We start from the raw sequence: 24,443 nt of genomic DNA, 5'->3' as shown, positions 1-24,443 counted from the left end.
AGCTACGTTAGTATGTCCTAAGGTGGGGGTCAATGTCTATTCATAACTAAATGATAACTGTAGCTGCGTTAGTATGTCTGAATGTGTGGTAAATGTCTTTTCATAACTAAGTGCATTAATGTTGCTAGGTCAGTATGTCCTAATGTGTGGTCAATGTCGATTCAGAACTAAGTGCATTACTGTAGCTGTGTTAGTAAGTCCTAATGTGTGGTCAATGTCTATTCATAACTAAGTTCATTACTCTAGCTGTGTTAGTATGTCCTAATGTGTGGTAAATGTCGATTCATAACTAAGTGCATTACTGTAGTTGTGTTAGTATGTCCTAATGTGTGGTCAATGTCTATTCATAACTAAGTGCATTGCTGCAGCTAAGGTAGTATGTCCTAATGTGTGGTCAGTGTCTATCCATAACTATGTGTATTAATGTAGCTACGATAGTATGTCCTAATGTGTGGTCAATGTCTATTCCTAACTAAGGGATTTACTGTAGCTATCTTAATATGTCCTAATGCGTGGTCAATGTCTATTCATAACTTTGTGCATTACTGTAGCTGTGTTAGTATGTCCTAATGTGTGGTAAATGCCTATTAATAACTAAGTGCATTACTGTACCTATGTTAGTACGTCCTAATGTGTGACCAATGTCTATTCATAACTAAGTGCATTTCTGTAGCTACATTAGAATGTCCTAATGTGTGGTAAATGTCTATTCATAACTAAGAGCATTAATGTAGCTATGTTAGTATGTCGTAATGTGTGGTCAATGTCTATTCATAACTAAGTGCATTACTGTAGATGTGTTAGTATGTCCTAATGTGTGGTCAATGTCTATTCATAACTAAGTGCATTTCTGTAGCTGTCCTAATGAGTGGTAAATGTTTTTTTCCTAATTAAGTGCATTACTGTACCTACATTAGTATGTCCTAATGTGTGGTCAATATGTATTCATAACTAAGATCATTACTGCAGCTACAATTGTACATCCTAATGTGTGGTCCATGTCTATTCATAAGTAAGTGCATTAATGTATCTACGTTAGTATGTTCTAATGTGTGGTCAAAGTCTATTCATAACTGAGTGCATTACTTTAGCTACGTTAGAATGTCCTAATGTGTGGTCAATGTCTATTCATACCTAAGCGCGTTAATGTAGCTTCATAAGTATGTCCTAATGTGTGATAAATGTATATTCATAACAAAGTGTATTACTGTTGCTACTTTAGTATGTCCTAATGTGTGGTCAATGTCTATTCATAACTAAGTGCATTACTGTAGCTATGTTAGTATGTCCTAATGTGTGGTCAATGTCTATTCATAACTAAGTGCATTACTGTAGCTACATTAGTATGTCCTAATGTGGGGTCAATGTCTATTCATAACAAAGTGCATTAATGTAGCTATGTTAGCGTGTCCTAATGTGTGGTCAACGTCTATTCATAATTAAGTGCATTACTGATTCTGTGTCAGTATGCCCTAATGTGTGATCAATGTCTATTCATAACTAAGTGCATTACTATAGCTACATTAGTATGTCCTAATTTGTGGTTAATGTCTATTCATAACTAAGTGCATTAATGTAGCTATGTTAGTATGTCCTAATGTGTGGTCAATGTCTATTCATAACTAACTGCATTAATGTAGCTACTTTAGTATGTCCTAATTTGTATTGACAACTAAGTGCATTACTGTACCTACGTTAGCATGTACTAATTTGTGGTCAATGTGTATTCATAACTAAGTACATTACAGTAGCTACATTAGTTTCCTAAAGTGTGGTAAATGTCTATTCATAACGAAGTGCATTACTGTACCTACGTTAGTATGCCCTTGTGTGTGGTCAATGTCTATGCATAACTAAGTGTATTACTATAACTGTGTCAGTATTTCCAAATGTGTGATCAATGTCTATTCATAACTAAGTGCATTCTTGTAGCTATGTTAGTATGTCCTAATGTGTAGTCAATGTCTATTCATAACTAAGTGCAATAATGTAGCTACGTTAGTTTGTCCTAATTTGTATTGACAACAAAGTGCATTACTGTAGCAATGTTAGTATGCCCTAATGTGGGGTCAATGTCTATTCATAACTAAGTGCATTACTGTAGCTACGTTAGTATGTCCTAATGTGTGGTAAATGTCTATTCATAACTAAGTGTATTACTGTAACTATGTTAGTATGTCCTAATGTGTGGTAAATGTCTATTCATGACTAAGTTTATTACTGTTCCTACTTTAGTATGTCCTAATGTGTGACCAATGTCAATTCATAACTAAGTGCATAACTGTAGCTACGTTAGTATGTTCTAATGTGTCGTAAAGGTCTATTCATAACTAAGTGCATTACTGTAGCTACGTTAGCATGTCCTAATGTGTGGTCAATGTCTATTCGCAGCTAAGTGCATTACTGTTGCTGTGTTAGTATGTCCTAATGTGTGGTCAATGTCTATTCATAACTAAGTGCATTAATGTAGCTACATTAGTATGTCCTAATGTGAGGTCAATGTCTATTCATAACTAAGGGATTTACTGTAGCTATCTTAATATGTCCTAATGTGTGGTAAATGCCTATTCATAACTAAGTGCATTACTGGACCTACATTAGTATGTCCTAATGTGTGGTCAATGTCTACTCATAACTAAGTGCATTACTGTAGCTATGTTAGTACATCCTAATGTGTGATCAATGTCTATTCATAACTATGTCCATTACTGTAGCTTCGTTAGTACATCCTAATGTGTGGTCAATGTGTATTCATAACTAAGATAATTACTGTAGCTACGTGTTAGTATGCCCTAATGTGTGGTCAATGTCTATTCATAAGTAAGTGCATTAATGTACCTGTGTTAGTATGTCCTAATGTGTGGTCAATGCCTATTTATAACTATGTGCATTAATGTAGCTACGTTAGCATGTCCTAATGTGTGGTCAATGTCTATTCATAATTAAGTGCATTACTTTAGCTATGTTGGTATGTCCTAATGTGTGTTCAATGTCTATTCATAACTAAGTGCATTACTGTAGCTATGTTAGCATGTCCTAAAATATAGCCAATGTCTATTCATAACTAAGTGCATTAATGTAGCTACGTTAGCATGTCCTAATGTGTGGTCAATGTCTATTCATAATTAAGTGCATTACTTTAGCTATGTTGGTATGTCCTAATGTGTGTTCAATGTCTATTCATAACTAAGTGCATTACTGTAGCTATGTTAGCATGTCCTAAAATATAGCCAATGTCTATTCATAACTAAGTGCATTAATGTAGCTATGTTAGTATGTTCTAATGTGTGGTCAATGTCTATTCACAACTAAGTGCATTACTGTAGTTACGTTAGCATGTCCAAATTTGTGGTCAACGTCTATTCACAACTAAGTGCAGTACTGTGGCTACGTCATTATGTCCTAATGTGTGGTCAATGTCTATTCAAAACTAAGTGCATTACTGTAGCTGTGTTAGTATGTTCTAATGTGTGGTCAATGTCTATTCATAATGAAGTGCATTACTGGAGTTAGGTTAGTATGTCCTAATGTGTGGTAAATGTATATTCATAACTAAGTGCATTGTTGTAGCTATGTTAGCATGTCCTAATGTGTGGTCAATGTCTATTCATAACTAAGTGCATTAATGTAGCTATGGTAGTATGTCTTAATGTGTATTCACAACTAAGTGCATTACTGTAGCTACTTTAGTATGTCTTAATGTGGGGTCAATGTATATTCATAACTAAGTGCATTACTGTAGCTATGTTAGTACGTCCTAATGTGTGGTCAGTGTCTATTCATAACTAAGTGCATTACTGTACCTACTGTAGTATGTCCTAATGTGTGGTCAATGTCAATTCATAACTAAGTGCATTACTGTAGCTGTGTTAGTATGTCCAAATGTGTGGTCAATGTCAATTCATAACTAAGTGCATTACTGTAGCTGTGTGTTAGCATGTCCTAATGTGTGGTCAATATCTATTCATAACTAAGTGCATTAATGTAGCTATGTTAGTATGTCCTAATGTGTGGTAAATGTCTATTCATAACTAAGTGCATTACTGTACCTACGTTAGTATGTGCTAGTGTTTGGTCACTGTCTATTCAGAACAAAGTGCAATACTGTAGCTGTGCTAGTATGTCCAAAAGTGTGATCAATGTCTATTCATAACTACGTGCATTACTGTAGCTACATTAGTTTGTCCTAATGTGTGGTCAATATCTATTCAAAATTAAGTGCATTACTGTAGCAGTGTTAGTATGTCCTAATGTCTATTCATAATGAAGTGCATTATTGCAGCTATGTTAGTACTTTCTAATGTGTGGTCAATGTCTATTCATAACTAAGTGCATTACTGTAGCTACGATAGTATGTCCTAATGTGTCATCAATGTCTATTCATAACTAAGTGTATTACTGTAGCTGTGTTTGTATGTCCTAATGTGTGGTCAATTTCTTTACATAACTAAGTGCATTATTGTAGCTACGCTAGTATGTCCTAATGTGTGGTAAATGTCTATTCATAACTAAGTGCATTACTGTAGCTATGTTAGTATGTCCTAATGTGTGGTCAATGTCTATTCATAACTAAGTGCATTGCTGTAGCTATGTTAGTATGTCCTAATGTGTGGTCAATGTCTATTCATAACTAAGTGCATTACTGTAGCTATGTTAGTATGTCCTAATGTGTGGTCAATGTCTATTCATAACTAAGTGCATTACTGTAGCTATGTTAGTATGCCCTAATGTGTGGTCAATATCTATTTATAACTAAGTGCATTACTGTAGCTTAGTTAGTATGTCCTAATGTGTGGTAAATGTTTATTAATAACTAAGTGCATTACTGTAGCTATGTTAGTATGTCCTAATGTGTGGTCAGTGTCTATTCATAACTAAGTCCATTACTGTAGCTGTGTTAGTATGTCCTAATGTGTGGTAAATGTTTATTCCTAATTAAGTGCATTACTGTAACTATGTTAATATGTCCTTATGTGTGGTCAATGTCTACTCATAACTAATTTCATTACTGTAGCTACGTTAGTACATCCTAATGTGTCATCAATGTCTATTCATAACTAAGTGCATTACTGTAGCTATGTTAGTATGTCCTAATGTGTGGTAAATGTCTATTCTTAACTACGTGCATTACTGTAGCTACGTTAGTATGTCCTAATGAGTTGTCAATGTCTATTCATAACTATGTACATTACTATAGCTGCATTAGTATGTCCTAATGTGTGGTCAATGTCTATTCATAACTAAGTGCATTAATGTAGCTACGTTAGTATGTCCTAATGTCTCTTAAATGTCTATAAATAACGAAGTGCATTAATGTAGCTACGTTAGTATGTCCTAATGTGTGGTCAATGTCTATTCATAACTAAGTGCATTACTGTAGCTACGTTAGTATGTCCTAATGTGTGGTCAATGTCTATTCGTAACTAAGAGCATTACTGTAGCTATGTTACTATGTCCTAATGTGTGCTCAATGTCTATTCATAACTAAGTGTATTACTTTAGCTGTGTTTGTATGTCTAATGTGTGGTCAATGTCTATTGATAACTAAGTGCATTACTGTAGCTATGTTAGAATGTCCTAATGTGTGGTCAATGTCTATTCATACCAAGTGCATTATTGTAGCTATGTTAGTATGTCCTAATGTGTGGTCATTGTCTATTCATAACTAAGTGCATTACTGTAGCTATGTTAGCATGTCCTAATGTGTAGTCAATGTCTAATCATAACTAAGTGCATTAGTGTAGCTGTGGTAGTTTGTCCTGTGTGGTCAATGTCTACTCATAACTAAGTGCATTAATGTAGCTATGTTAGTATGTTTTATGTGTGGTCAATGTCTATTCATAACTAAGTGCATTACTGTAGCTGTGTTAGTATGTCCAAATGTGTGGTCAATGTCAATTCATAACTAAGTGCATTACTGTAGCTGTGTGTTAGTATGTCCTAATGTGAGGTCAATGTCTATTCATAACTAAGTGCATTAATGTAGCTACATTACTATGTCCTAATGTGTGGTCAATGTCTAGTCATAACTAAGTGCATTACTGTTGCTATGTTAGTATGTCCTAATCTATGGTCAATGTCTATTCATAACTAAGTGCATTACTGTAGCTGTGTTACTATGTCCTAATGTGTGGTCAATGTCTATTCATAACTAAGTGCATTACTGTAGCTAGCTCACTATCTCCTAATAAGTGGTCAATGTCTATTCATAACTAAGTGCATTACTGTAGCTATGTTAGTATGTCCTAATGTGTGTTCAATGCCTATTCATAACTAAGTGCATGACTGTACCTACGTGAATATGTCCTAAGTTGTGGTCAATGTCTATTTATAACTAAGTGCATTACTGTACCTATATTAGTATGTTCTAATGTGTGGTCAATGTCTATTCATATCTAAGTGCATTAATGTAGCTGCGTTAATATGCCCTAATGTGTGGTCAATGTCTATTCATAAATAAGTGCATTACTGTAGCTGTGTTAGCATGTCCTAATGTGTGGACAATGTCTATTCCCAACTAAGTGTATTACTGTAGCTATGTTAGTATGTCGTAATGTGTGGTCAATGTCTATTCATAACTGAGTGCATTACTGTAGCTACGTTAGTATGTCCTAATGGGTGGTCAATGTCTAATAATAATTAAGTGCATTAATGCAGCTACGTTAGTATGTTCGTATGTGTAGTCAATGTCTATTCATAACTAATTGTAATACTCTAGCTATGTTAGTATGCCCGAATGTGTGGCCAATGTCTATTCATAACTAAGTGCATTACTGTAGCTAGGTTAGCATGTCCTAATGTGTGGTCAATGTCTACTCATAACTAAGTGCATTATTGTAGCTTCGTTAGTATGTCCTAATGTGTGGTCAATGTTTAATCATAATTAAGTGCATTAATGTAGTTACATTAGTATGTCCTAATGTGTGGTCAATGTCTATTCATAAGTAAGTGCATTAGTGTAGCTGTGGTAGTTAGTCCTAATGTGTGGTCAATGTCAATTCATAACTAAGTGCATTACTGTAGCTACGTTAGTATGTCCTAATGTGTGGTCAATGTCTATTCATAACTAAGTGCATTATTGTAGCCATTTTAGTATGTCCTAATGTGTGGTCAATGTCTATACATAATTAAGTGCATTACTCTAGCTACATTAGTATGTCCTAATGTGTGGTCAATGTCTACTCATAACTAAGTGCATTACTGTAGCTGTGTTAGTATGTCCTAATGTGTGGTCAATGTCTATACATAACTAAGTGCATTACTCTAGCTGTGTTAGTATGTCCTAATGTGTGATCATTGTCTCTTGATAACTAAGTGCATTAATGTAGCTATACTAGTATGTCCTAATGTGTGGTCAATGTCTATTCATAACTAAGTGCATTACTGTAGGTATGTTAGTATGTCCTAATGTGTGGTCAATGTCTATTCATAACTAAGTGCATTACTGTAGCTACATTAGTATGTCCTAATGTGTGGTCAATGTCTATTCATAACTAAGTGCATTACTGTAGCTATGTTAATATGTCCTAATGTGTCGTAAATATTTGTTCATAACTAAATGCATTACTGTACCTACATTAGTATATCCTAATGTGTGGTCAATGTCTATTCATAACTAAGTGCATTACTGTAGCTACATTAGTATGTCCTAATGTGTGGTCAATGTCTATTCATAACTAAGTGCATTACTGTAACTGTGTTAGTAAGTCCTAATGTGTGGTCAATATCTATTCATAACTAAGTGCATTACTGTAGCTGTGTTAGTATGTCCTAATGTGTGGTAAATGTCTATTCATTACTAAGTGCATTAATGTAGCTGCGTTAGCTACGTTAGTACGTTCTAATGTGTGGTCAATGTCTATTCATAACTAAGTGCATTACTGTAGCTGTGTTAGTATGTCCTAATGTGTGGTCAATGTCTATTCATAACTAAGTGCATTACCGTAGCTATGTTAGTATGTCCTAATGTGTGGTTAAGGTCTATTCATAACTAAGTGCATTACTGTAGCTTTGTTAGTGTTTCCTAATGTGTGGTCAATGTCTATTGATAACTAAGTGCATTACTGTAGCTGTGTTAGAATGTCTTAATGTGTGGTCAATGTCTATTCATAACTAAGTGCGTTACTCTAGCTATCTCAGTATCTCCTAATAAGTGGTCAATGTCTATTTATAACTAAGTGCATTACTGTAGCTATGTTAGTATGTCATAATGTTTGTTCAATGCCTATTCATAACTAAGTGCATTACTGTACCTACATGATTATGTCCTAAGGTGTGGTTAATGTCTATTTATAACTAAGTGCAATACTGTACCTACATTAGTATGTCCTAATGTGTGGTCAATGTCTATTCATAACTAAGTGCATTAATGTAGCAGTGTTAGTATGTCCTAATGTGTGGTCAATGTCTATTCATAAATAAGTGCATTACTGTTGCTGTGTTAGCATGTCCTAATGTGTGGACAATGTCTATTCCCAACTAGGTGCATTACTGTAGCTACGTTAGTATGTCCTAATGTGTGGTCAATGTCTATTCATAACTAAGTGCATTACTGTACCTACGTTAGTATGTCCTAATGTGTCATCAATGTCTAATCATAATTAAGTGCATTAACGTAGCTCCGTTAGTATGTTTTTATGTGTAGTCAATGTCTATTCATAACTAATTGTAATACTCTAGCTATGTTAGTATGCCCGAATGTGTGGCCAATGTTTATTCATAACTAAGTGCATTACTGTAGCTAGGTTAGCATGTCCTAATGTGTGGTCAATGTCTACTCATAACTAAGTGCATTATTGTAGCTACATTAGTATGTCCTAATGTGTGGTCAATGTCTAATCATAATTAAGTTCATTAATGTAGCTACGTTAGTATGTCCTAATGTGTGGTCAATGTCTAATCATAATTAAGTGCATTAACGTAGCTCCGTTAGTATGTTTTTATGTGTAGTCAATGTCTATTCATAACTAATTGTAATACTCTAGCTACGTTAGTATGCCCGAATGTGTGGCCAATGTCTATTCATAACTAAGTGCATTACTGTAGCTAGGTTAGCATGTCCTAATGTGTGGTCAATGTCTGTTCATAACAAAGTGCATTACTGTAGCTGTTTTAGTATGTCCAAATGTGTGGTCAATGTCAATTCATAACTAAGTGCATTACTGTAGCTGTGTTAGTATGTCCTAATGTGTGGTCAATGTCTATTCATAACTAAGTGCATTAATGTAGCTACATTAGTATGTTTTTATGTGTGGTCAATGTCTATTCATAACTAAGTGCATTACAGTAGCTACATTAGTATGTCCTAATGTGTGGTAAATGTCTATTCGTAACTAAGTGTATTACTGTAACTATGTTAGTATGTCTTAATGTGTGGTCATTGCCTATTCATAACTAAGTGCATTGCTGTAGCTATGTTTGTATGTCCTAATGTGTGGTAAATGTCTATTCGTAACTAAGTGTATTACTGTAGCTACGTTAATATGTCCTAATGTGTGGTCATTGTCTATTCATAACTAACTGCATTACTGTAGCTATGTTTGTATGTCCTAATGTGTCGTAAATGTCTATACATAATTAAGTGCATTAGTGTAGCTATGTTAGTATGTCCTAAAGTGTGCTCAATGTCTATTCATAACTAAGTGCATTACTGTCGCTATGTTAGTATGTCTTAATGTGTGGTCAATGTATATTCATAACTAAGTGCATTACTTTAGCTGTGTTAGTAAGTCCTAATGTGTGGTCAATGTCTACTCATAACTAAGTGCATTACTGTAGATGTGTTAGTATGTCCTCATGTGTGGTCAATGTCTATACATAACTAAGTGCATTACTCTAGCTGTGTTAGTATGTCATAATGTGTGATCATTGTCTCTTGATAACTAAGTGCATTAATGTAGCTACGTTAGTATGTCCTAATGTGTGGTCAATGTCTATTCATAACTAAGTGCATTACTGTAACTATTTTAGTATGTCCTAATGTGTGCTCAATGTCTATTCATAATTAAGTGCATTACTGTAGCTATGCTAGTATGTCTTAATGTGTGGTCAATGTATATTCATAACTAAGTGCATTAATTTAGCTGTGTTAGTAAGTCTTAATGTGTGGTCAATGTCTACTCATAACTAAGTGCATTACTGTAGATGTGTTAGTATGTCCTCATGTGTGGTCAATGTCTATACATAACTAAGTGCATTACTCTAGCTGTTTTAGTATGTCCTAATGTGAGATCATTGTCTCTTGATAACTAAGTGCATTAATGTAGCTACGTTAGTATGTCCTAATGTGTGGTCAATGTCTGTTCATAACTAAGTGCATTACTGTACCTACATTAGTATATCCTAATGTGTGGTCAATGTCTATTCATAACTAAGTGCATTACTGTAGCTACATTAGTATGTCCTAATGTGTGGTCAATGTCTATTCATAACTAAGTGCATTACTGTAGCTATGTTAGTATGTCCTAATGTGTGGTAAATGTCTGTTCATAACTAAGTGCATTACTGTACCTACGTTAGTATATCCTAATGTGTGGTAAATGTCTATTCATAACTAAGTGCATTACTGTAGCTACATTAGTATGTCCTAATGTGTGGTCAATGTCTATACATAACTAAGTGCATTACTGTAGCTGTGTTAGTATGTCCTAAAGTGTGGTCAATGTCTATTGATAACTAAGTGCATTACTGTCGCTATGTTAGTATGTCTTAATGTGTGGTCAATGTATATTCATAACTAAGTGCATTAATTTAGCTGTGTTAGTAAGTCCTAATGTGTGGTCAATGTCTACTCATAACTAAGTGCATTACTGTAGATGTGTTAGTATGTCCTAATGTGTGGTCAATGTCTATACATAACTAAGTGCATTACTCTAGCTGTGTTAGTATGTCCTAATGTGTGATCATTGTCTCTTGATAACTAAGTGCATTAATGTAGCTACGTTAGTATGTCCTAATGTGCGGTCAATGTCTATTCATAACTAAGTGCATTACTGTAACTATTTTAGTATGTCCTAATGTGTGGTAAATGTCTATTCATAACTAAGTGCATTAATGTACCTACATTAGTATATCCTAATGTGTGGTCAATGTCTATTCATAACTAAGTGCATTACTGTAGCTACATTAGTACGTCCTAATGTGTGGTCAATGTCTATTCATAACTAAGTGCATTACTGTAGCTATGTTAGTATGTCCTAATGTGTGGTAAATGTCTGTTCATAACTAAGTGCATTACTGTACCTACGTTAGTATATCCTAATGTGTGGTCAATGTCTATTCATAACTAAGTGCATTACTGTAGCTACATTAGTACATCCTAATGTGTGGCCAATGTCTATTCCTAACTAAATGCATTACTGTACCTATGTTAGTATATCCTAATGTGTGGTCAATGCCTATTCATAACTAAGTGCATTACTGTAGCTACATTAGTACATCCTAATGTGTGGTCAATGTCTATTCATTACTAATTGCATTAATGTAGCTACGTTAGCTACGTTAGTATGTTCTAATGTGTGGTCAATGTCTATTCATAACTAAGTGCATTACTGTGGCTGTGTTAGTATGTCCTAATGTGTGGTAAATGTCGATTCATAACTAAGTGCATTATTGTACCTACATGATTATGTCCTAAGGTGTGGTTAATGTCTATTTATAACTAAGTGCATTACTGTAGCTACGTTAGTATGTCCTAATGTGTGGTCAATGTCTATTCATAACTAAGTGCATTACTGTAGCTGTGTTAGTATGTCCTAATGTGTGGTCAATGTCTATTCATAACTAAGTGCATTACTGTAGCTACATTAGTATGTCCTAATGTGTGGTCAATGTCTATTCATAACTAAGTGCATTACTGTAGCTACGTTAGTATGTCCTAATGTGTGATCAATGTCTAATCATAATTAAGTGCATTAACGTAGCTCCGTTAGTATGTTTTTATGTGTAGTCAATGTCTATTCATAACTAATTGTAATACTCTAGCTACGTTTGTTTGCCCGAATGTGTGGCCAATGTCTATTCATAACTAAGTGCATTACTGTAGCTAGGTTAGCATGTCCTAATGTGTGGTCAATGTCTACTCATAACTAAGTGCATTATTGTAGCTACTTTAGTATGTCCTAATGTGTGGTCAATGTCTAATCATAATTAAGTGCATTAATGTAGCTACGTTAGTATGTCCTAATGTGTGGTCAATGTCTGTTCATAACTAAGTGCATTACTGTAGCTGTGTTAGTATGTCCTAATGTGTGGTCAATGTCTATTCATAACTAAGTGCATTACTGTAGCTGTGTTAGTATGTCCTAATGTGTGGTCAATGTCTATTCATAACTAAGTGCATTAATGTAGCTACATTAGTATGTCCTAATGTGTGGTCAATGTCTATTCATAACTAAGTGCATTACTGTAGCTGTTTTAGTATGTCCAAATGTGTGGTCAATGTCAATTCATAACTAAGTGCATTACTGTAGCTGTGTTAGTATGTCCTAATGTGTGGTCAATGTCTATTCATAACTAAGTGCATTACTGTAGCTACGTTAGTATGTCCTAATGTGTGGTAAATGTCTATTCATAACTAAGTGCATTATTGTAGCTACATTAGTATGTCCTAATGTGTGGTCAATGTCTATTCATAACTAAGTGCATTACTGTAGCTACGTTAGTATGTCCTAATGTGTGGTCAATGTCTATTCATAACTAAGTGCATTAATGTAGCTACGTTAGTATGTCCTAATGTGTGGTAAATGTATATTCATAACTAAGTGCATTACTGTAGCTACATTAGTATGTCCTAATGTGTGGTCAATGTCTATTCATAACTAAGTGCATTACTGTAGCTGTGTTAGTATGTCCTAATGTGTGGTCAATGTCTATTCATAACTAAGTGCATTACTGTAGCTGTGTTAGTATATCCTAATGTGTGGTAAATGTCTATTCATAACTAAGTGCATTAAAGTACCTACGTTAGTATGCCCTAATGTGTGGTCAGTTAATTGAATTTCATCAGTTTTAATTAATTAATGAGTGTATTTAAACTGATTGTTTTAAGACAGATTTATTCTGAAGAAATTTTTACGAAAGCATGGATTAACATGTTTTTAATGCTATTTAGTTGTTGGTTTTCTCTTGTGCTTCCAGCCTTTTTGTTTTTGGTTGTTATTGTTCTATTTTGGTTTCATTTGTTTTATGGTTGAGGCCCCAGACAATAACCTTATGGATTTGAGTATACACTCTATTATGGACAGGTAGCAACCACTTATGGCAGCCTTTGTATCTGAACTTAAAAACATTCAGAATTCTTTGCCGTTGTTAACTAAAATATTTTCTAACAATGGAGATTGGAAGCAATCGGATACTTTGGTTTCATCTTTGCCAGTTTCAAAAACCACGGGAGGTGCACCATCAGCTTTGAATAAAGGGGTGAGTGCATCTAACAGACAGATTTTTTACAAAGATGTGGCTTCAGCTTTAAGTCACATACCTGAACCATTTTCGACAGTAATGTTAACAGCTGAGCGTTCAGCTGAGGAGAGTGAGAAGTTAGAAGGTAGTATGTCTGAATTATTGGATGAGTTAGAGAACAAATTGAAGAAATATAGAGCATTGATTGTTGAAAACAAATATTTCACTTGTTGTATTCCATCCGAAATAGTACCAGAAGAGTTAGGGTTCATAAAAATCCCTAATGGTGCTAATCGTAATGAACCATTCTTTTCGGAAGTGACTGATTTTTTTTAATAAAGCTGGCCGTGAGTTTCTCAAGCTATTAACAAAACATAATGAACAGCGCATGGAAGAATTGAAAATTGAATTAGAAGCTCTAGATACTCACATCACTGATTTGGTCAACAGCACTGGTAATGGTAATTTTAAGACTATGAGCGAATTTGCCAGCAAGTGAACAGCTTTGAACAAATGATAGTTCAAAGGAAAACTAAAAAGTTGGATCGTGATATAGCTGCCTATAACAGCGGGCAAGCTTTTAATTTTAGTACGAATTACAAGTATTTTTTTTTTCAGAAGAACAGTAAGCGTTCCAACAGTATTACATCTGTTTTCTATAGTTCAGCTGTCAAACAAGGTAATGCACCTTTAAATATAGGCAGGAACAAATCTCAGTCCTGGATTAGACCTTTGGTAACTACATTTCAACAGCAAGATGGAGTCTCAAGCAATGTGAATAAAACCACAATGCAGATATGCTCAGTACTCAATAAATCAGTTTCAGGGGTAGCTTTGGATGAGAATAATTCCAAAGCAAACCATGTATCAAAAAACGGGAAGGATGGTCTGAAAATGATGAAACAGAACCAGAATCGAGGCAGGAGCCATTTTCAGAAATAACACCTTTTGAAACAGAAGTGAGTTCTTTAGTGAAAATTTATAATCTGACTGATATTTCTTTCAACTTAGAACAAGAATGTTTGTTGAAACTTGGTTTGGGATTTGTCCCAAGCAAGCGTGCGAACACATTGCTGAATCTGAAGTTGTACACATGTACATTAAGTTTAATGTTTGTTATGAAGGACGTTGAAACTGTTTCTTTTAATATTATTAGAAAACCATCAACATTTAACCAAGCATTACACAATACTATTAAGGTTTTTGAAATGTTTTGCTCAAACAAAATTAGAACTTTGTTAACTAATAGATCTGTTAAACCTCTTTTCAACTTGACACAAGAAATGAAAAAAGTATTAGCTGAATTGAAATGCAGAACAGATATAAGATTAATGAAGGCCGATAAGGGGGGTGGTTTAGTAGTAATGTATACTAAAGATTATGTGAGAGCAATGGAGGCATTGCTTAATAATCAAGAAGAATATTGTCAAGTTAATTTTGAAGCCATAGATAGGAGCAATAAATATTTCAAGTATGCTCTATATGATTTTTTTATGAATGGCGAACTGGAATTAGAAGTATATAACTACTTAACAGTTGAACATCCAGGAACTGGCGTATTATTTGGGATTCCCAAAATACACAAAAATGTTAATAACCCCCCTTTTCGGGCTATTGTTTCTGCAGCAGGAAGTGCAACCAAGGGCATTTCTTTATACCTTGACAATTTACTCAATCCTTTAACACAAAGCTTGGCGTCTTATTTTAAAGACTCCTGGTCTTTTTTTAGAAGCCATTAGGGAATATTACTTAAAGGAAACAAATGGAGTTTTTAGTACAAATGAATTTTTTCTACTTACTATAGATATAGTTTCTTTGTATACGTCTATACCCCTTGAGGAAGGGTTAGATCATGTTAACAATTTTTTGAATAAATATACAGATTGGTCTCAGAATTCAGTGAAGATCTGTATTGCATTATTAGAGCTTCTGTTAGAAAACAATTTCTTTGTTTTTAATAAGAAATTTTATTGACAACAAAGAGGAGTAGCGATGTGTGCCACAGTAGCTCCTACCTTTTCAGGTTTAGTTATGGTTTGGTGGGAATTAGAACACCTACCTAAGATACCTTTAGCTAAGGATATCTTATTCTATGGTCGTTTTACAGATGGCTTGTTTTTTTGTTATAAGACGTACAGAATCAAAGGCAAATATATTTTTGGAACAATTAAACATGAGTAGTGTATTTTTGAAATTCACACTAGGTAATGTAGGTCATATTATTAATTTTTTGGATGTGACACTTACATGGGATACAAATGTAAAATATACAGAAAGGAGACGTATGTGAATAACTATTTACATTTTCAGAGCAACCATCCTGCTTTCATGAGAAGAAAAGTTCCAAAAGGACAATATATAAGAGCTTCTAGGCTCATCAGTGATGATGATGATTTCTTTTTAGAAACAACATTCATCACTGGTTTGTTTTTATCCAAAGGTTATTCTGATGTGATGTTGGCAAATTTGGCATCAGAGATTTCTAACAGAAGACATACAGATTTTGGGCCAATTTTGATTTATGGTTTAACCAAGAAAAATATTATGGAAGGTTCAGAAATAGGAACTTTATCAAAAACACCAAGATGTGTAGTGGATATGTCTGTTAACAGTGAAATGATAAAAAACATTATAACTGACAACTGGAAGATAATAAGAGGAAGTAATAATTTGTCTATCATCTTAGGCAAAACACCTAGTTTCATAAACAAAATAATCAAGTAGTTTAAAAGAACTGTTACAACATGAAGACTCAGATATAGTTTTACCTGAGAGAGATAGACCAAAAGGGACTTACAAATGTTTCAGTTGTTCTGCCTGCAGATTTATTCACGAGGGACCTTATGTTTGCTTAACTCATCTTAATGGGACCAGTGCTGCATCCGGCAGGTTTACATGTAATACATTTAATGTGGTTTGCATTGCTTTATGCTAAGGGTGCAAAGCATTCTATATAGGAATGGCAACTAGAAAGTTAAGCAAACGTATTAAAGAACATTGCTATGCCATAAAAACTAAATACACCAACAATGCTTTGTATAGACACACAATGTTATGTACTAATTTTAAAAAAAAGTCTTTTGATGTTTTAGAGCATATTAATAAGGATATGAGAGGGGGCAATGTTAAAAACAAAGTGGAAAGAAAGGAGACTTTATGGCAGCTAAGGTTAGGTGCTGACATTTTACCAGGGTTAAATGAATACATAAACATTAAATGCTTTCTTGAAAATAGAAAAAGTAGATTTGACTGATTGATTGTTTGTAATCTTGTTAAATTAGTTCATTGAATTTCATCAGTTTTAATTAATTAATGAGTGTATTTAAACTGACTGTTTTAAGACAGATTTATTCTGAAGAAGTTTTTACGAAAGCGTGGATTAAAACGTTTTTAACACTATTGAGTTGTTGGTTCTCTCTTGTGCTTCCAGCCTTTTTGTTTTTGGCTATTCATGGGAGACTTTAATTACCCCTGTATAGATTGGGAATCCTACCCAGCTTCAACCCTGCTGTCACAGAGATTCCTGGACTTCATAAATATGTTTGACTAAATAGTGAATACATTCACTACAGGCTCCAACATACAAATATGAGAGAACATTGCACCCCCCCCCCCCCCGCCACCAATGTCTCATCCTCCCTGGTAAGATTCGACCATAAATCTGTCTTCTTCAAAATCAAAATCAAATCCATAATTTCATTAAAAGCAGTAACAGTTAGGAACTCTTCCAAGTCAAATTACCTTTTATTAAGTGATGGCTTGTCAGAATTCAATGTCCCTCCAAACACAGAGAATACAGCCACCTATTCTGAATTGCTATCAGAAACTGTACAACCATGTCAATGGCTGCATAGAGGCTGTTGTACTTACTAGAAGTAAGCCCAAGACTAGCACCACAAATAACACCCCAGTGGCATCCCAAGTTAAACAGGATATACAACAAAAGGGAAAAAAATGGCAAATATCAGGAGAGGTAATTCCCATAAAACTAGAAACTCTCTCATCAAAGTACTATGCAACTTGTTCGTGTCTTTTGGCTTTTTCCCGGTTAGGGGTCGCTACAGCGGAACTCCGGTCCGCTAATGATTGGTAGTGGATTTTTATGTACAGAGTTACCAACCCTGACACACAACCATCAATGACGGCACGCCCCATTCATGTATGCCTCCACACAGAAGACGCTCTAGCTGAGAATCGAATGGGACAATGTATTGCTATGAGGCGACAACGCTACCGTAGCACCACCACCGCAGATCAAAGTACTATGCAACTAAGAAGGCTAATTAGGTCAATCAAAGTGAACTTTGAGGTTAAGATAGCCTCCTGGGTGAAATATAACCATAAGGTCTTCTACAGCTATGTCATAAACATCAAGGGCAACACACAGCAATGTGCTGAACTGGTGGTTAATGGTGCCACATTCACTGAACCTGATGATATAGCAAACCTGTTAGCAGACAAATTCACTTCCAACCTTACCCCCTCTCACCCCCTAACCATCCCCTGAAAAATACCCTCAAACATAACCCCTCAAGATATAACTAGGGAACATATACTGGCTGCACTCACTAAAGCCAAGAACACTGTCTCAGTGAGCCCCAATAACATCCCAGGATGCCTCTGAATGGTCTAAAATATGACTTATCAGGACTACTGGAATCATTATTTAACTAGAGTCTTAAGCCAGACTTTGTGCCACATGAAAAGAGGACTGCAACGGTCATCCCATTCATAAGGGTGGACCTTCAACAGATCCCCAAAACTAGAGACCCATTAGTCTGACTAGTCTTATTGGCAAAGCAATGGAAAGAATCATCATGGAAATAATCGACAAGAACATAGGCAACCTCCAGACACTGGATCCATCCCAGTCTGGCTTTGTCATAGGAAGGACATGCTTACTGAATCTGCTGGAGTTCCTTGAAAAGGTCACTAAGGCAATGGATGAGGGGCAAATGGTGTATACTGACCACCTAGATCTGGCTAAAGCAATTGCTAGAATACCTTACTTTGGCATTGTCAACAAACTTATGGAACTAGGTATAAACCTCTTTATAACACACTAGATAGCTACCTGGCTCACAGATAGGACCCAGGAGGTTAGAATTAGTGATGCCACCTCCACAAAGAGACTGGTCACCAGTGGAGTCTCCCAGGGCTCTATACTGGACTCACTCTTCTTTGGCATCTACTTCTGCAAACTGGAAGCAGTCATTGAATCCCCCCAAAATCAGAACGCTCTTCAGGAAGGTCTAATACAGACAAACATTTGGTGGCAAAGCATGGCTTAAAACTCAATACCAAGAAATGCATTATTATACCTTTTGGGAGTCTGCCACCCCAGATAACTATGTTATCAGTAAACACCCTAAAAAGTTGATTCACTAGTCAGGGAACTAGGAACTCATATAGATAGTAACCTAGCCTTTGACCAGCATGTGTCCAAGGTAGTATGAAAATCTTTCTGTGTTGTTCAACTTATAAGCTAGGGCATGGCATCTAGGTCCAGAGATGTCATCATACAATTGCACTCAGCCCTCATCAGATCCATCCTAGTACCTGACCAGACACATACAGTAACTGTAACATCCACAAAAAGAATAGAGGGAGTAAACACAATGTCCTATGCTGATCGCCTCAAAGCCCTGTCTCTTTACTCAGTATCATACAGACTTCTGAGAAGTGATCTTTGCTTGGCATACAAGGCATCTCTGGACCCTGTTTTGATAAATGTTTTGCACATACACAAAACAAACAGCATCATAACTATTAGATTAAAATAATTGAATTTTGTTTGCAACATAAATAGGACATGTTAGAGAGACAGATATGTTTCTCAGAAAATTCCTGAACAGGCTCCCCATGCATGTGAAGCAGAGTTCCTCCCTATCCTTTTTAACTTGGACCAATGGATGGGTCATCAGAAATTCACCCCTGGTCTGGCTCCTATGTCTCTGATGGACAGAGGAAGTCAGTAAACCACCACCTGTATAAATCAACTTTTTGGGTCACATTTTGATTGCATGGCTAGGCTTATAAAGGCCCTACTTGTCATTAGCCTAGTATATACCTATGAACTTATGAACCTACCCTTCATGTATTATATATTTGTGGGAAAGCTTTCTTGATGTATTACTTGCTGCTTATAATACATAATGTGTATACATTACTGATTCAGTGTAATAGTGTTATTACGGAACATTTTTTGATTGTACTTTTATAAAAATGTATAGTATGGAAATGCCCCATAAGTCTTTTTTTACTGATAAGGAGTACACCTTATTGCCTCAGGATCAATATAAAAATGCTTGCTCTTACTAATGACCTCACAACACATGTGTTTGGAAGAAATGGCTGCAGCCATACATTTGTTATGCCAGTCAAGGAATAGAATTGTGAACCAGTCTAGGCCAATTGTCAGAAAAATCAACGATAGTCACTTGCTAGTCACGATTTTCAGATTAACCTACTAAGTCTGTTCTTCTGCCACAGTAGGATGATATGTCACCCTTTCACCCAAACATATTTGTTGAAAATCTCTTCTGTTCCCCTTCTCAGGTTATTTAAAACAGCTGCATACCTAAACTGGATAGGCGAACATCATCATTGCTGAATCCTCAGGTTATTTTACATTAATACCCACATGTTGCACCCCTCCCTAATGCTGTCTCTCATTGCCAGATAAATCTGTTTATGATGTTCCTAATCATCTCAACTGCTTTGATGTTTTTGGCTCCATTCTGGCATGCCTTTAATGCTCTCTAACCAAACTATCATGATTCCTGCTTACTTTACCTTATCTGATCCAAACAGTGAACAAATATATTGCTGCTTTGCTAGCCCTCTGTCCACATGATATACATATAGTAATGACCAAGTACCTAAATCTCCATCAGCTGATTTATGTCATCTGCAAAAGAGACCATTGATTAGATCCACTGTGACCTAATATATCTTTCAACTGCTTGAAATCTTCACCATCCAAATTGCATCAGTTCAGTCTCTGTTGTCCCTTTTGTGTATGCATATGATGTGAGGCAGACCCAATTTTAAATTAACTTACACACTCAACTTTCTGCTATCCAAACTTAGCTTTCCTAGGACGTCTTTCAATATTGCCCTGAAGGTATAACCAAATAAGGTATCTCTATCCTTGTGACACACAAGTGGAGCATCTCAGCTCAGTTGTATGCCCTGAAACTCCCCAGTCTAACCTAGTATATCCCAATCTGGGTGATAAATAAAAAAAACATAGTTAGAGATTTCTGTGATCTGTTTAATCATGTCTTTTATTGAGGGCTTTTCCTTATAGCCTCCTTAATGTTTTATTTTTCTGCTGTAGGGCTTGTTGATTTGTTTTTCTGGGTGTTTTTGTCCCCATGCCTGATGATCATCAAGTCCTATTTGCTCTTCAGCTCAAGGACTTTCTGCAGGAGACAGTGCAAGAGTTATCAGGGTGGAGGGGTCAATCACTCGAGAACCCATGAGGGTGCTTTATGCTTTTGTTACCAGCCTAGTAATGAGAGCATTTGAATGGATTAACCCTAGCTTGGGGGGGGGGGTGGCTGTACTACTCTAATTGCTCACAATGCCTTCTTGAATTGTATAAATGCTCCTCTCCACCCATCATAAATTCTATCACTCAGTGGTGTCCTGGTGAGTCTAATGACCACCTATGCTGCACATTTGCATCCCTTTGCAAGACTTTGGACTATGTGTCTGGCTTTTCACTGCCCCCCTCCCAGGATGGACATACACATATCCTCTCCTGCTAGCCCAGTCAAGCTGATAAGGCCACTAATTTAACTCCAATGCTCTGGGCAGTAGCAGAGGCTTTATCCCTCTGTACTATTAATGCTCTCTCTTGCAGCTCACAAGAGGAGATTATTTTTAATTTCTCAGTATATTTGTGCTGACAGAAATTAATTTGGCTCTGTGGTCATCATCTTGTGGTAGAATTCATCCATTTCTCCAGCTGCTACTTTTATATCAGGCTGACTGACAGATATCAGTAATGACTGCTAAATTCATCATTAATTTCATTGGGATTACCATTTCATTATTTCTAAAATTTAGACTAAAATGCTGTTCCCAGCTTATTTCAGTGTAAGAGCAAATATATCAGTGTTATGCTTTGACTGAATAGTGAAAGTTACTTGGAGATGGTCAACAAGAAGAACAACTAGCTAGATAAATTATCCATTCGATAGTGCAAGAATTATAACATCTAATGTCAAAAACTTGAGCAGTATTAGCAGAAAAAAAAACATGACTACCTTACAGGCAGAACAATGACCACATGAAAATTGTCCCTTTAATTGTATACCATCAGTAGTTTGTTGTCCATCCAAATCAACCAGTATATCTTTTATAATGGTGTAACTTATTTCCTATTACTGTGCTTCGTCTGAATGAAAACTTGCATTTTGATGGTATCAAATCGGCTAACTTGCTGTCTATCAAAAGAATGTCCCAATGCTTAAATATTAAATTTTGAAAAGCCAGGGAACTGCTACCAAAAGTAGTAACAAAACACAAAGATGAATACTTCCTTGTTTTCTCACCATATCTTAATAATTCAGATCTACTGAAAGACTTAGTAGCATTATATGCTTTTTGTACATGATAAAACTTGAACATGAAATCATTGAAATAAATCTGCCACACGTTGGTCTAATTCCTTGAGATTGCAAATTGGCTGTCCAACAGATCCCAGGTTGTGAAAATTACTGGTTCCATCTCATAATATAAAATTGCAACTAGTGGGGTACCACAGGGATAAGTTCTGGTTCCTCTCTTGCATATCATTTGTTTTGCAGATATCCAAGCCAATATTCCAGAAGTGTGGTTGACCAAGTTTACTGATGACTGCAAACTGTTCACTGTTATCCGCTCATCGTCTCATGCGAAAGAGATCTGGAATATGCACATACATAGTGTATCAAAGTTTATCTAAATCTAAGTGAAAAAAGTGGAGCATAGTGCCCACTTTGTATGCTATAAATGGTACTTCTCTTCAGATACAGTCATAAGAGACCTAGGTATTTATGCAAACAACTGTCTGTTATTCAATCATCATGTTTCTACTTTAGTCAGGCATCTGGCTCAGTTCATTTCCAAAGGAATATCTTCAAGATACAAGAAAGTCATCCTGCCACTGTATTCTTCCCTTATCAGACCCATCATTGAATACAGTTTCTCCTTTTGGTATGTACAAATTCAGTCATATCACTCAACTGGAAAGGCCCATAAGATTTCTAACCAATAAAATGAAATGCCTTAAATAATTCACGTACCCCAATTCTCCATATACTCGGTAACCAAAACTGCAATTGTCAGAACACTAATCTGTTGTTTGACACTGGGCTTATTTAATGGCACTCCTTCTCAGTTCATATCTGTGACTTGCACCTTGGCATGTGACCGTAACACTATATATTTATTATTTATTTATTTATTTTTTTTTACTGGGGTAGATCATTGATCAGTTCTGAACAATTCCTGCCTCAGCCCAGGGAGGTGACACATTGGATTATGGGATCTATTTCTTCTTTGCCTGTCTTTAGATTTGTATATTTTGGCTAAGTTGGTGTTGTCATTTGGTTCCAATCATGGCTAAAAAGGGGTCTGTGGACCACTACACCTACCAAGACAACCAATATTAAAATAAAGAAATAGAGAAATAAATAGAAAAATAAACAAATTCATGAAGTAGGACATGAGTAGTAAAGCACTAATTTGTAGGTTCTATTTTTGGTAATAAAAAGTGACTCCATAGATATGCTAGAATTGATACAAAAAAGGGCCGTTGACACCCTTAGGCTAAAAGGGTAGAATGAGATTTGGGAAGTGACTCTGAAGCTCAGGTTATCAGGAAGGATATGTATGATACACACAAAGGTGTTACTTGATTATCCTTCCTGATGAAACCAACCAAACTATACTAGAAAAAGGGAAACACTAGATGTAGAGAGGAAAAGTATTTCTCTATATAATGCATACTTATGTATGGGCTGGAGACTTGTGGGTGAAGACAAGAGAGTTCTGGCTCATGGTGCAATGAAAAAGTATACTACTGGATTGCAGGATTTGGCATTTGGCATAGTAGGAAAAGAGACAAACAAACAAAACAGGTAGTCAATAAAATATTTTCATAAAACAATAACATAGATATGAAATAGGGGATGCATTTGCAAAATGGGAGTATGTGAAATGGCTTGGATTAATCAGACACCTAATGGGGCAGGGAGGCATGGAATATGTTGAAAATGTGTGAAGGCAGGTATAGGTTCCAGCAGATAACTGACATATTTAACAATTAGTGGAACAAAGTGATATGTGTTCTCTGGAGTGGTTTTGAGAACTGTGAAAGGGCAGAAGGGTAAAGTGAAGATGGTATAAAAATAAGTACTGTCAATGGGGGGGATATTTTCATACCCCTGAGCCTGCCCTTCCTTAAGACAGGGTGGAGTAAATTGAAGGGTAATAAGAAATAAAAAGGTAGATTTGGGAAGGTTATCTAAATGCTGCTGTTGTGAAGACTGTGTTAAATAACTTACAGAATTTGAGATATGTAAGCCAAAAAGATTTGAGTGACAACACTGTGTGTACTAAGGATAAAAATATGCCACTGCTTATGGTAAAATGTACTCCTTTTAAAACTAAGCAAAACAAACCATACAAATGTAGCTTTGCAGAATATGATTTTTATGCCAGAGTATAAATAATTTGCTGATGCAATGTTTGAAGGCACAGTTGAAATATTTTGAGGTACAAATGAAATGCCAACCTACATTTTGGTCTGTTGTTACATGCAAACTGGTGAGTGTGGCCAAATAATGTATGATTAAGGAATAAGTCACTGCAGGGTGTGAACTGAACAGAAACGAAGCCATGCCTAATCAGTATTAGGAAATACACTACCTGTACTTTCAGTGGTCATTGGTGTCTCTCATACATTTTTAACACATGTTCCATCGAAGATGCACAGACTAGCTGTTCTTGAGCCTCTGCTTCCCTGAATATATTAATTCCAAAATCTC

General features: G+C 35.6%; 1 protein-coding gene across 1 annotated transcript in view; it reads right to left on the bottom strand.

Moving 5' to 3' along the window:
• The window catches only part of SLC39A4 (solute carrier family 39 member 4), a 471,457-nt gene that overhangs the window by 253,514 nt on the left and 193,500 nt on the right, over window positions 1–24,443 (bottom strand). The window contains exon 6 of the mRNA XM_044067721.1: window positions 16,797–16,824. Coding sequence (XP_043923656.1) covers window positions 16,797–16,824 — 28 coding nt within the window. The remainder of the gene's footprint in view (window positions 1–16,796; window positions 16,825–24,443) is intronic.

This window comes from Protopterus annectens, chromosome 3.part1 (assembly GCF_019279795.1).
Source record: "Protopterus annectens isolate FY-2018-M chromosome 3.part1, PAN1.0, whole genome shotgun sequence".
In the NCBI taxonomy this organism is placed as follows: Eukaryota; Metazoa; Chordata; order Ceratodontiformes; family Protopteridae; genus Protopterus; species Protopterus annectens.
The sequence above is the reverse complement of the archived record's forward strand: the minus strand, read 5'-3'. Positions and strand labels throughout refer to the sequence as shown.